Source organism: Bufo bufo, chromosome 2 (assembly GCF_905171765.1).
Source record: "Bufo bufo chromosome 2, aBufBuf1.1, whole genome shotgun sequence".
Classification (NCBI taxonomy): Eukaryota; Metazoa; Chordata; class Amphibia; order Anura; family Bufonidae; genus Bufo; species Bufo bufo.
Genome location: NC_053390.1, coordinates 729,414,186 through 729,426,248, shown reverse-complemented (window position 1 = coordinate 729,426,248; position 12,063 = coordinate 729,414,186). Strand labels below are relative to the sequence as shown.

The window sequence follows — 12,063 nt, the reverse complement described above, 5'->3', positions numbered from 1 at the left end:
AGGAGCTTTTTGTAACTGCTCATCTTTCTGGTCAAGAGATAAGGATTCTGACCAGGGGTCCTCCCACTCTCCCCATAAACTGAGATCTCCCTAAAGCCTCATGCACATGTCCGTGGAACACGGACCGTGAGATACTGGCCTGGATTCCTGCTGAGTGCAGGAGCGCATGGCGTCATTGGTTGCTATGACGCCGTGCGCCCGCTGCTGTACAGTAATACACTTGTATTATCTATACGAGTGTATTACTGTACAGCAGCGGCGGCACGAGGCGCACGGCGTCATAGCAACCAATGACGCCGTGCGCTCCTGCACTCAGCAGGAATCCAGGCCAGTATCTCACGGTTCATGCTCCACGGACGTGTGCATGAGGCTTAATTCATGAAAATGTTTTTTTCTAAACTAAACAACCTATAAAACCTAAACTTGTCGCAACTGCTGAAGCTACTAAATGGTCCCCCATAGGGAATATTCAAAAAAAAAAAAAAAAAAAAAAAAAAAGTCCACACAGACTACTTTCTAAAAGTGCACAGTGTGATATTACCCTGAGATTTCACAATTGAAGCTTTGTGAAGAACAAAACATTACACAGAATTAAAACGGATGACTGGCATAAAAAAGTGAAGCCTGGTGCTCGGGCAGCTGCCGAGACCTCATGTTCTTCACCGCATTCTTTTTAAATTTGTATTTAGGAGCAGAGAAGCATAAAAGCTGATTGCTGAGCGATGCATTCCAGGCTCCTGGCCGCCATACTCTACTCAACTCTGGTTATTATCTGTAGTCACTAGAAGATGAGGGCAGTAATCTAAGCACATGTTTTATTGCCACTCCAAATGAAAAAATGTTTAGGGGAAATGGTTAACAAAACGACCCAGCTCTAAGTGGACGGTTCAACAACTATCCTGCTCGTTACTGCCGGCTCAGCTTGGCAAAGTCACAGCTCACAAAGCCATACCAAACAAATCCTTGTGCCCGACGGTGTGCTTCATTGATAAAACGCGAGCCGCATTGTTGAAAAGGGAAAATAATGACAGTCCAGGTCAAACAATTATTGGCACCTGCAGACTTCACTAATGGACATGGGGCACGTGCCTACAGCTCGGCATGTGGAGAAATGGCACTGCTGTGAAAGCATGCTAAGGGCAGTGCAGAATAAATGGCGCAAGACAGGACCATCTCACTAAATTACATTGACTTGAATTATTTCACTTATCTCTCGAGGCACTGAAGAAATGTGACCACAATGTCCTAGCAGGGTCTTCATGAGACAGATGCACTTTACATACATCAAATAGTATTTGGTTATGAGCACACTGGTCATACACTTTCAATAGCTGTCATCCGAATGATTGTTTGGACGACAGCTATCGAGTCCGACACCCTCACCCTTCACATACATGTTTGATTCGGCCAAACCTGTATGTGTATTCAACGGGAAGAGAAGAGACACTTCTGGAGGCCACCTATCTCCTGGGAGATCAAAAGGATCAGGTAAAAATACTCACTTCTCTCCCCTGACATCAGTTGGGGGCTCCTCACAAACATTAGACTTTGTAGGTTCAGCCCACAATGCACTAATGTGTATGGAGGCCTTTAGCTGGTGAAGAACCACTGAAGGGTCTCTTCTAAGGGGTACTGCCAGACATTCATTGTAGCTGGATGCCAGAGACAACTTTAAGCCTGTCACCACTCCCTGTCGTGTCTGTTTTAGTACATACATTTATTCTCCATAAAACAATTTTGGAGCACCTTTTCTTATAACGCCCATTCCTCTTTTATTACTTCTGGAAATGTATGAATAAATTGACATCCAGGTATGTGGTCACAGATGTCCCTTAAATACTGCTAGAATACTGTTATTTTTACTAGTATATTTCCTAATTTTTACTTCTGGGTTCACACCTAGTGGCAAATGGAAATTAAGCGCGGCGCACTCTCCTTCATTTTCTGGGGCCCGATTCAGAGGTGGGACCTGCACCTATCTGACATTGACCTATCATAGTGATATGCCATTGAAGTCTCAGATAAAACCACAAGCAATGCTTCAATATCACATCGAGAGGTCATGACTCTCACCTGGTCAAACTGAAGATCTTCACCTCTCTGAAGAGACCTTGATAAGAGCTTCTCCTGTGAAAAGAAACAAAATCAAGTATTAAAATCTGAAGTGAATGTAAACATCAAGACCGTCCTCCTGTGGCCCATACCTAGTCATCTCCTTTGTACGGGGATGAACAATCACTGCCATGGTCATTCATCCCCACACAGATTCAGCTGATCCCTGTTTACACAAGGCAATGTGCCGTCCATAAACGATGAGTGGCAAATATCAGTACTGAGCATTCATATAAACGTTGCTCCCTGATAATTGCCCTGAACCTCAGCCGATGTAAAAGGATCCCACATCACCAACTGTACAAAGCTTTGGCACAATAGGTCACCATACAGCATGGAGAAGGAGACCTGGAAGGATGTGGACCAATCTTAGGTCTGTCCTTATTCACGGTAGAATATGGCATGTTATTGCAGCTCATCACGTATGTCGCCTGTACCTCTGAGAGGAAAGATGATTGGAAATTATTGAGGACATGATACTTGTGCAATAATCTGTGACCCTTGGATTAGAGTGGACAATCGTGACTGTGTGAATGTGCCCTAAATGTTACAAATGAAAGTCTTTTACTATGAATTTTACTATAGCAAATCCTCGAAGACCATATGTTGTTATCTGTGTCTGAACACATGGGATAAGCATATCCTTCTACCAGCACGCAAAATAGATTCCCGACCCACCGCTGAAAGAAACTGCAGAGTAATGCTGACGACAACCGACATTAGTCAGAAAGGCTGACCGTGGCATGAGATGCACACAGAATGGAAAACTCCCAGCCGCCACTAGTTAGTGACTTAAAGGGACACTTCCATCAAATTGTTTTCCTATAGATTAACAAGCTATGAGTGAATATTCTTTGTAATTTTTTTTTTTTTTTACAAAAAAACAGGTGAATAGTTTTTCTGGATATGATTTTAGGACGTCACTCCAATGGCAAACAGTCTTGCTTACACATAGGGCACAACTACACTTCTACATGCATCCATCTTGGATGGATTTTTTGCAGCCGTCGTGTGCGACACCACAGCTTATCATTATAGAAATTGTTGAGACAAAATGTTGTGCGACACAGGTTGTCGTGTAGCCCTAGCATTAAAGGGGAAGGGCGCTGTGGAGGCCACTGTTAAAGAGGCGTTCACTGTGGATGTTACTGTTATGGGGGCAGGCCGCTGTGGTGGTCACTTTTAAAGGGGCGGACACTGTGGAGGTCACTGTTAAGGGAGCAGGGGCCACTATTAACCCCTTAAGGACTCAGCCCTATTTCATCTTAAGGACTTGGCCATTTTTTGCAAATCTGACCAGTGTCACTTTAAGTGCTGATAACTTTAAAACGCTTTGACTTATCCAGGCCATTCTGAGACTGTTTTTTCGTCACATATTGTACTTCATGACACTGGTAAAATGAAGTAAAAAAAAATGTATTTTTATTCATTAAAAAAAATACCAAATTTACCAAAAAGTTTCAATTTCTTTACTTCTATAATACATAGCAATACCTCCAAAAATAGTTATTACTTTACATTCCCCATATGTCTACTTCATGTTTGGATCATTTTGGGAATGATATTTTATTTTTTGGGGATGTTACAAGGCTTAGAAGTTTAGAAACAAATCTTGAAATTTTTCAGAAATTTTCAAAAACCCCATTTTTAGGGACCACTACAGGTCTGAAGTCACTTTGCGAGGCTTACATAATAGAAACCACCCAAAAATGACCCCATTCTATAAACTACACCCCTCAAGGTATTCAAAACAGATTTTACAAACGTCGTTAACTCTTTAGGTGTTCCACAAGAATTAATGGAAAATAGAGATAAAATTTTACATTTTTGGCAGATTTTCCATTTTAATAATTTTTTTCCAGTTACAAAGCAAGGGTTAACAGCCAAACCAAACTCAATATTTATGGCCCTGATTCTGTAGTTTACAGAAACACCCCATATGTGGTTGTAAACCGCTGTATGGGCACACGGCAGGGCGCAGAAGGAAAGGAATGCCATACGGTTTTTGGAAGGCAGGTTTTGCTGGACTGTTTTTTTTTACACCATGTCCCATTTGAAGCCCCCCTGATGCACCCCTAGAGTAGAAACTCCAAAAAAGTGACCCCATTTTAGAAACTACGGGATAGGGTGGCAGTATTGTTGGTACTAGTTTAGGGTACATATGATTTTTGGTTGCTCTATATTACACTTTTTGTGAGGCAAGGTAACAAGAAATAGCTGTTTTGGCACAGTTTTTATTTTTTGTTATTTACAACATTCGTCTGACAGGTTAGATCATGTGATATTTTTATAGACCAGGTTGTCACGGACGCTGCGATACCTAATATGTATAGTTTTTTTTTTTTTATTTATGCAAGTTTTACACAATGATTTCATTTTTGAAGCAAAAAAAATCATGTTTTAGTGTTTCCATAGTCTGAGAGCCATAATTTTTTCAGTTTTTGGGCGATTACCTTGGGTAGGGTATGATTTTTGCGGGATGAGATAACGGTTTTATTGGCACTATTTTGGGGTGCGTGTGACTTTTTGATCGCTTGCTATTACACTTTTTGTGATGTAAGGTGACAAAAAATTGCTTTTTTTGCACATTTTTTTTTTTTTTTTTTTACGGTGTTCATCTGAGGGGTTAGGTCATGTGATAGGTTTATAGAGCCAGTCGATACGGACACGGCGATACCTAATATGTATACATTTTTTTTTTTTACTTTATTTGGGGAAAACTTTTTTTTTTCACTTTATTTTTTAAGTTCCACTTTGGGACTTGAACTTTTGGGGGTCTAATCCCCTTTAGAATGCATTCCAATACTTCTGTATTGAAATGCATTGGCTGTATGAGTAATACTGTGTGTATTACTCATACAGCTTCCGGCCTGTGAGATCCAGGGGGCTGGATCTCACAGGCTCGTCACCGGAAGGCAGCGCGCTGCCTTCCATGCCATCGGGTCTCCCCTACAGCCCAATGGGGACCCGATGGCACCGCCGCCGCACCAGGTAAAAGCCGCAGGTCTGAATTGACCTGCGGTTTGTGGCGATCGCCGATCCGGGGGGGGGGGGGGGGGGTCAAATGACCCCCCCGGCGTTGTGACAGGATGCCCGCTGTAGTTTTAAAGTTAGGACGTACCGGTACGTCCTGGGTCCTTAAGGACTCGGCAAACATGGCCTACCGGTACGTCCTAAGTCCTTAAGGGGCAACTGCTGTGGAGGTCACTGTTAAGGCAGCAGGGTACTGTGAGGTCGCTGTTAAGGGAGCGGGGTACTGTGGAGGTCACGTTCAAGGGAGTGGGGTGCTATGAAAGTCACTGTTAAAGGGGCTGGCTGCTGTGAAGGTCAAAGTTAAGGGGGTGGACTGCTGTAGAGGTCCCATTTTAAGGTGGCAGGGCACTGTGGGGAGGTCAGTGTTAAGGGGTGCGGGACTGTGGAGTTTACTGTTAAATGGGTGGGGTGCTGTAGAGGACACTGTTATGGGGGATACTGTCAATATCTGTTAAAGACACGCACAAACATTAAATGAAATAGATTAAATATACCCGTGCAAAGACGGGTACTTCTGCTAGTAATAACTTTGTGATGCAGTATCTCGGATTTTGCTTGTTTGTGGAGTTTTCTGGCCACTGCTTTGAATAACCGTGATGGTCTAGGTCATGGCTGGCAGAGGCTGCAGTAATGAGGAGAATATTCTGCTGCCTCTGCACTGCTGCACAGTAACCATATCATTTTACCAGGCCAGCACTATAGCTGCAATGCAAACAATACTAAAAATAAGCAGATATTGGATTTTTCTGCTTACACCTTGTGACGAACACTCATACCAAGTCTGCATAGCCTGAAGGTTGAAATATTCCAGAGCACTTCGTAGGCAAATGCTGGTATATTAAAATTTCATCATTTCCAGGAGGATAGAAGACAATGGAAATGCGTAAGCAATCCTCCTGTCACTGAGTGCAGGAAAATCGTTAATGTTCTGTAGGAGACAAGCTGACAGCTTTAGACACAACCGGTAGCTATGATGAGTCCCCACTGATCCTTTTCAAACCTATCTCCAGCTTTAAGCTTTGTTTAGACTTGCATTAAAATAAAATGCTACGTGATCGCGGTGGGATTTTATAATATAGGCAGTTCTTTGCCTGTCCCCAGAATATCCTAAAGTTAAAAAGGTTGCCATAGACCCAATGGTTGCCTTACTGCACAAGGCAAAGGGAGGCTATCAACAAAGAATCACCTCTTAAGGTGCCCATACACCTTCAATATCTGTCAGCTGAAAGACTCTACCATACTCAACCTTACTGCGGGCAATCAATGATTTAGTGTCCATACAAACGATCCTATTACCCGATGAATGATAATTTCGCTCATTCATCAGATAATCAGCGGTACCTTTTCACAGTGTGACACAGTGAGAGGTTTTGTCTGGGAAAACAGGTATTTTCCTCCCAGCATGTGTGAGGTCAAATACCGGACTGGATTTTAAGTGCTGGTTCGGGTTTTGGCAGCACCTGGCTGTCCTTAAATAGGCAGCTGGGCTCAGAAGCCGTGTGTCTGTGTTGGGATCTGGGAGCCTTGTGTCTGGATGAAGGCTTGCGACCTGTTTGGCGTGAAAACAGGTTGGTGCTGCTATGCTCAAGGACTCTGAGGCAGAATTGCCGCATGGTGTGAATTACCAACAACACCGCACGGTAACATTTTTATTGTTTATGACTGCATGTTTTGTCACCAAAGAACTTGTTGTTACCTCTATAATGCGTCCACTAATCCTGTCTACAAGAGCGAAACCCCACAACAGGCAGATTATCGCTAAGGAGCCTTTATACAAACCTGTCTTAACATTGGCCAGTGTAAAGGGCCCTTTAAATATACAGCCTCTTTTCGACTAAACGGTGAGGTAACATAGCCTCTGCCAGAAGAACAAAAAATAAAAAAAATTGAGGATTAAAACTCAAAGCGCCCGATCCTTCTCCCCTCCCAATACTATCTTTCGGAGAAGAGTCGGAAGATCCCCATACATGTCAGATGGTCGGCCATTCCCGCCAAATATGGCAGGTTTAATCGTAGTATAATGTAATATAAAAGGTCTGATAGAAATTTACTTGATGAACTGGATGTTACTTTGCAAAACACTCACTAATGACAATAAACCCAAAATTACATACGGGGGCCGGAAGTCCAGTAAAGAGTCAAGGAACCACAAGGCTAGAGAAGGAGGAGGCAGGTAAGTACAGATTTCTTCACAGGTACCTCCGGCTGGGGGATCCCTTTATATGATCTTCAGGAGACTAGAGGCAGACACGTGTGTCACAGAGAGAAGCTGCTGTAATATGTTCGCATGGCCCTTTATCAGATGCACAAAACATCTCCATTATAGAGACATTTGCTCCACACCCATGACTGTTCTGCTCAAGTGTTTATTAGCTGTTAAGAAGTGTGTGAGGGGTGGGTGAGACTCATGCAAACTAAAGGCACAGGTCCAGACATGGTTCAACATGATTAACCAGCGAAAAAACGAGATTTTTGTATAACTTACCAGTAAAATCTCTTTCTCGCTCTTTCCTTGGGGGACACAGAAGACCTTGGGTATAGCTCATCTCCCTAGGAGGCGTGACACTAAGTGAAGACTGTTAAGCCCCTCCTCCACAGCTATACCCTCAGCCTGGAGAGAGAGACTGCCAGTTGCGTGTCCAAGTAGTGAGAAAAGGCAAAGTCCAAAAAATTGGAACCAACAAGCCAACTACCCTAAGGGTAAAACAAACTCGGAAACAGTCAGAGAAGAACAAAGAATGGGTGGGTGCTGTGTCCCCCAAGGAAAGAGCGAGAAAGAGATTTTACTGGTAAGTTATACAAAAATCTCGTTTTCTCGCCCAATTTCCTTGGGGGACACAGAAGACCTTGGGACGTTCAAAAGCAGTCCAAAGGGGGAGGGACCACAGCACCAAGGCGAAGCACCCGAAGGCATCAAAAAAACCCGCCGCCTGCAGACCAGGCGGCCCAAGGCAGCATACGCCGAAGCCCGCGTATGCACCCTGTAGAACTCGGTAAGGTGTGCAAGGAAGACCAGTGACCGCCGTGCACAAATGGATGGCCGAAGCCTAAAGCCTCCGGCCCAGGAAAAAACAGACGGCCCTGGCCAAATGAATGGTGACACCAAAAGCAGGACCCTGCCCTTGGTGCGGCAACCACAACAAGAGCCACTCTGAGAAAGCGGAAGAAAGCCACCCTGGAGGCCGTCAACCTTTTGCTCGGACCTCCTGGAAACATAAGAGACCGAACTCGACAAGAGTCGGAGATCTCCAAGTAAAAACTGCAAGGCCCAAACAACGTCCAAATCGGTGAAGTGTCCGTTCCCGGGGGGGGGGGGGGGAAGGGGAGGACGACTGCCTCAATGAAATGAAGGACAAATACCACCTTCAGAAGGAAGGAAGAGACGGAATGGAGAACAATCCTGTCCTGGGGGAAGACAGAAGGCTCGGAACAAGAAGGGCCGCCACTCAGGCACCCGTCAGAGACACGATGGCTACAGAAAACCCAACCGTACAGGACAGAAGGAGTAGAGAGAACTTCTGTAACGGCTCCAAGGAAAAATTGGAGCGCCAAGAGCCCAGTATGTAGTTCCCAGGACGGTACCGGAGGGCAGTACAAAGGAACCCAAGAGCCGCTCCATGGAAGAAGTTCCTGACAGGCCCAGAGGGACGGGGAACGCTGAAAGAGGAAGGACAGGAATGACACTTGATACTTCAAGCAACAGAGTCCCAGCCCCAGGTCCAGGCCGGACTGGAGAAAGACAGAACCATGGAGAAAGGCAGAGTGGGGGAACGCCCAGCTTCCCACAGAACCCCAGGTAAAGCCCTAAGTCCTACCACAGATCCTGGACGAAAACTCGGCTAGAAGCGAACACTAGCGAGCCCACTAGAGTCGCCTGGGCAAGCGGGTGAAAACCCAATGATCAGGCGCGGACCAGTAACACGGGTAGAACAGTCGGTAGAACTGGTCCCGTCGGCCCCCGAGCAAGGTTGTCCCGTATCCCCCCAGAGTGGGGAAGCAGAAGGACAAACGGACAGGAACCGAAGGGTCTGCCCAACAACCGCCAGGACAAGACAGGCTAAAGCCGAAGCCAATGTAGCCACCACAGGAAGACAGACTACAGTTCCGGTGTGGGAGATCAAAAGACAATCCTGACCAAATGGTAGTCCTCCCAAGTTACCGAGAAGGTGAATCCAAAGCCGAAACATTGCCTAGAATGGAAAAAACGCAATCTGCACCCAGCGGGAGGACAGAAAGCGGTAGACCCGGTAACTAGGCACACAGCTAGTACAGCCAGTGTGGACAAGGGAGACTGAAAAGGAACACCATAACCATCCAAATGAACAAACATGCTCTCCCCAGAGGGAAGGGCAGTGAAGGAACAGCCTCTGAAGCGTGGCCGGAACAGACGCCACATCGGAATGATCTGTACCGAGTGGGAGTCAAGCAGAGCCGGCGAGAAAAGGCAGGCGAGACAGAGGCCGGTATAACACCCTCCAACAAAAAAAGGGGGGGTGGGCAACAGAGAGGCCATAGGACAGCTCAAAAGCAGAACACCGCTACACAGAGACGCCCGGTTCACCGCCACGCAGAAGGCGAATACCCTGAAGAACCCAAGGTGGAGGTCCCCCGGACCTGTATAAGCGAGCACCCAAGAGAAGTTGGGTGACCTCCCCAAGAAGAGCGCCCGAACCTGGTAGCAGATCAGACTGAAGCACCGAGGGCGCCAATCCGGAAAGAATCATACCACACTGCACCAGAATGATCTCCTTAGAGAATAGTGCAAGGCTTGCGGCAATCATCGTATCCCAAGAGAAAAAGAATGTCGCAGGAGGAAGGAGGCTACGTACGAGTAGCCCCGTAAGCAGTGAGAAGGCCAACCCACCTACAGGACGAGAAGGCATACACGGCCCAAACAACGCACAAGAACGTCCGCTCACTGCAAAAATATAACACCGCGAAGAGGGCCAGCCACAGAGTGCCACAGTATCTACGGGAGTGCAAACTGAAAGGAGTTATGCACAAGACTAATATGGAATGCGATGGAACGCAAACTGACCGCCCCGAAAGGGAGGAAATGTACCTGGCAAACTGCAGTGGGCAAGAATGCAAAGGCCTGCCCCAAAAAGGGGGAGATGCCCAAGGCCGGACCTACGTCAGAGAAGTAGGGCATACCATACTTCGCCCAGAAAGGCGCCATGCACATGGCCACACAGTATCCAGCGGAAAACGCAGGAGGTCCACCTAGGGAAAAGGGGGACATGCATAGGGCTATCCTAGCATTAAGTGAGTGTGCGACAATTCACCCAACACCGAAATTTCGTGAGAGTGTAACTACTCCGCCAATGAAGGGGAACATGTGCAAGTCCAGTACAGCACATACAAGGACAGCCTTGAATCTTGTGAGCGTGCAAAATTCCACCCATGGAATGAGGGGTGGTCACGCCAAGGCCAGCACCGTATCCAAGGGGAGCGCAAGCGTTCCGCCCATGTTAGAGGCCATGCTCAAGGCCAGCAACGTATCTGGTGAGCGTAGTATGCCGCCCAGAAAAGGAAGGGGGGGGGGAATCATGCACAAGGCCAGCATCGCATTCAGGGAGAATGCGAGCAGTCGGTGAGAATGTGTGTATGCCACCAGAAGGAGGCATGCCCATGGCCGGCAGCGAATCCAGTGAGAGTGCGTACACCGCCCACGGAAGGGGGGTCATGATGTGGCCGACGGTGGATCCAGAGAGAGTGCATGTATAGGGGTCATGCACATGGCCAACAATGTACAGGCGAGAGAACAACCACCGACCGAGGGAGTGTATGTATGCCGCCACCCGGGAAGGAGGCATGCCCAAGGCCGGTAGTGAATCCAATGAGAGTACATCATATCGCCTATGGAAGGTGGTCATGCACATGGCTGGCAGTGAATCCAGTGAGAGTGCCGAATGCCGTCCACAGAAGGGAGTCATGCCTATGGCAGGCAGCGAATCCAGAGAGAGTGCAGCGTTCCGCCTAAGGAAGGGGGTCGTGCACATGGCCAGCACCGTATCCGGTGAAAATGCAGTATTCCGCCTAAAAAAGGGGGGTCACGCACATGATCGGCAACGAATCCAGTGAGAGTGTAGCGTTCCGCCTATGGAAGGGGGGCACGCACATGGCCGGCAGCTAATCCAGTGAGAGTGCAGAGTTCCGCCTAAGGAAGGGGGTCGTGCACATGGCCAGCACCGTATCCGGTGAAAGTGCAGTATTCCGCCTAAAAAAGGGGGTCATGCACATGATCGGCAACGAATCCAGTGAGAGTGTAGCGTTCCGCCTATGGAAGGGGGGCACGCACATGGCCAGCAGCGAATCCAGTAAGAGTGCCGTGTTCCACCTATGTAAGGGGGTCGTGCACATGGCCAGCATTGTATCCGGAGAAACTGCAGTAGGCCGCCAAAGAAAGGGGGATCATGCACAAGGCCAACCCGCAGTTAGGGAGAGTGCAGTATCCCGCCCAGGAGGGGGGTCCTGCACATGGCAGGCACCATAACTGGAGAGGGTGACGAATGTTGCCTACAGAAAAAAGCATGCACCTTGACCAGCGCCGTAGCGCGGAGAGGGCAAAAAAAAAAAAAAAAAAAAAAAAAAAAAAAAAAAAAACCCCCAGAAGGGGAAAAAAAGAACCTGGCAGCGCCGCAGCCGGGGAGCGCGACACCATGCCGCCTATGGAAGGGGGGCATGTATACAGGCAGCACTCTGAGATGAGGCTGCAGCGTCCTGCGCAGCCCACAAGTCATATATATAATAAATATTTTTTTTTTTTTTTTTTTAAACACACAGCCTCACTGAGCCAGATGCCACCTACAGGGCACAGATCCACCCATACAGGCCTATCCTCTGTGGGCGGGGGAACCTCCAGGCGGGAAAAATTCGCGCCTGGAGAAGTTCCAGCCCCCTCCAACAGAGGCCTGA

The 12,063-nt window shown here is 47.2% G+C and overlaps 1 protein-coding gene across 10 annotated transcripts in view; it reads right to left on the bottom strand.

The window, feature by feature from the left end:
* FRYL (FRY like transcription coactivator) overlaps nucleotides 1-12,063 on the bottom strand; it is a 330,165-nt gene that overhangs the window by 139,542 nt on the left and 178,560 nt on the right. For all 10 annotated transcript variants that reach the window (XM_040418890.1, XM_040418883.1, XM_040418887.1 and 7 more), the window contains one exon: nucleotides 2,074-2,127. In XM_040418890.1, coding sequence (XP_040274824.1) covers nucleotides 2,074-2,127 — 54 coding nt within the window. The remainder of the gene's footprint in view (nucleotides 1-2,073; nucleotides 2,128-12,063) is intronic.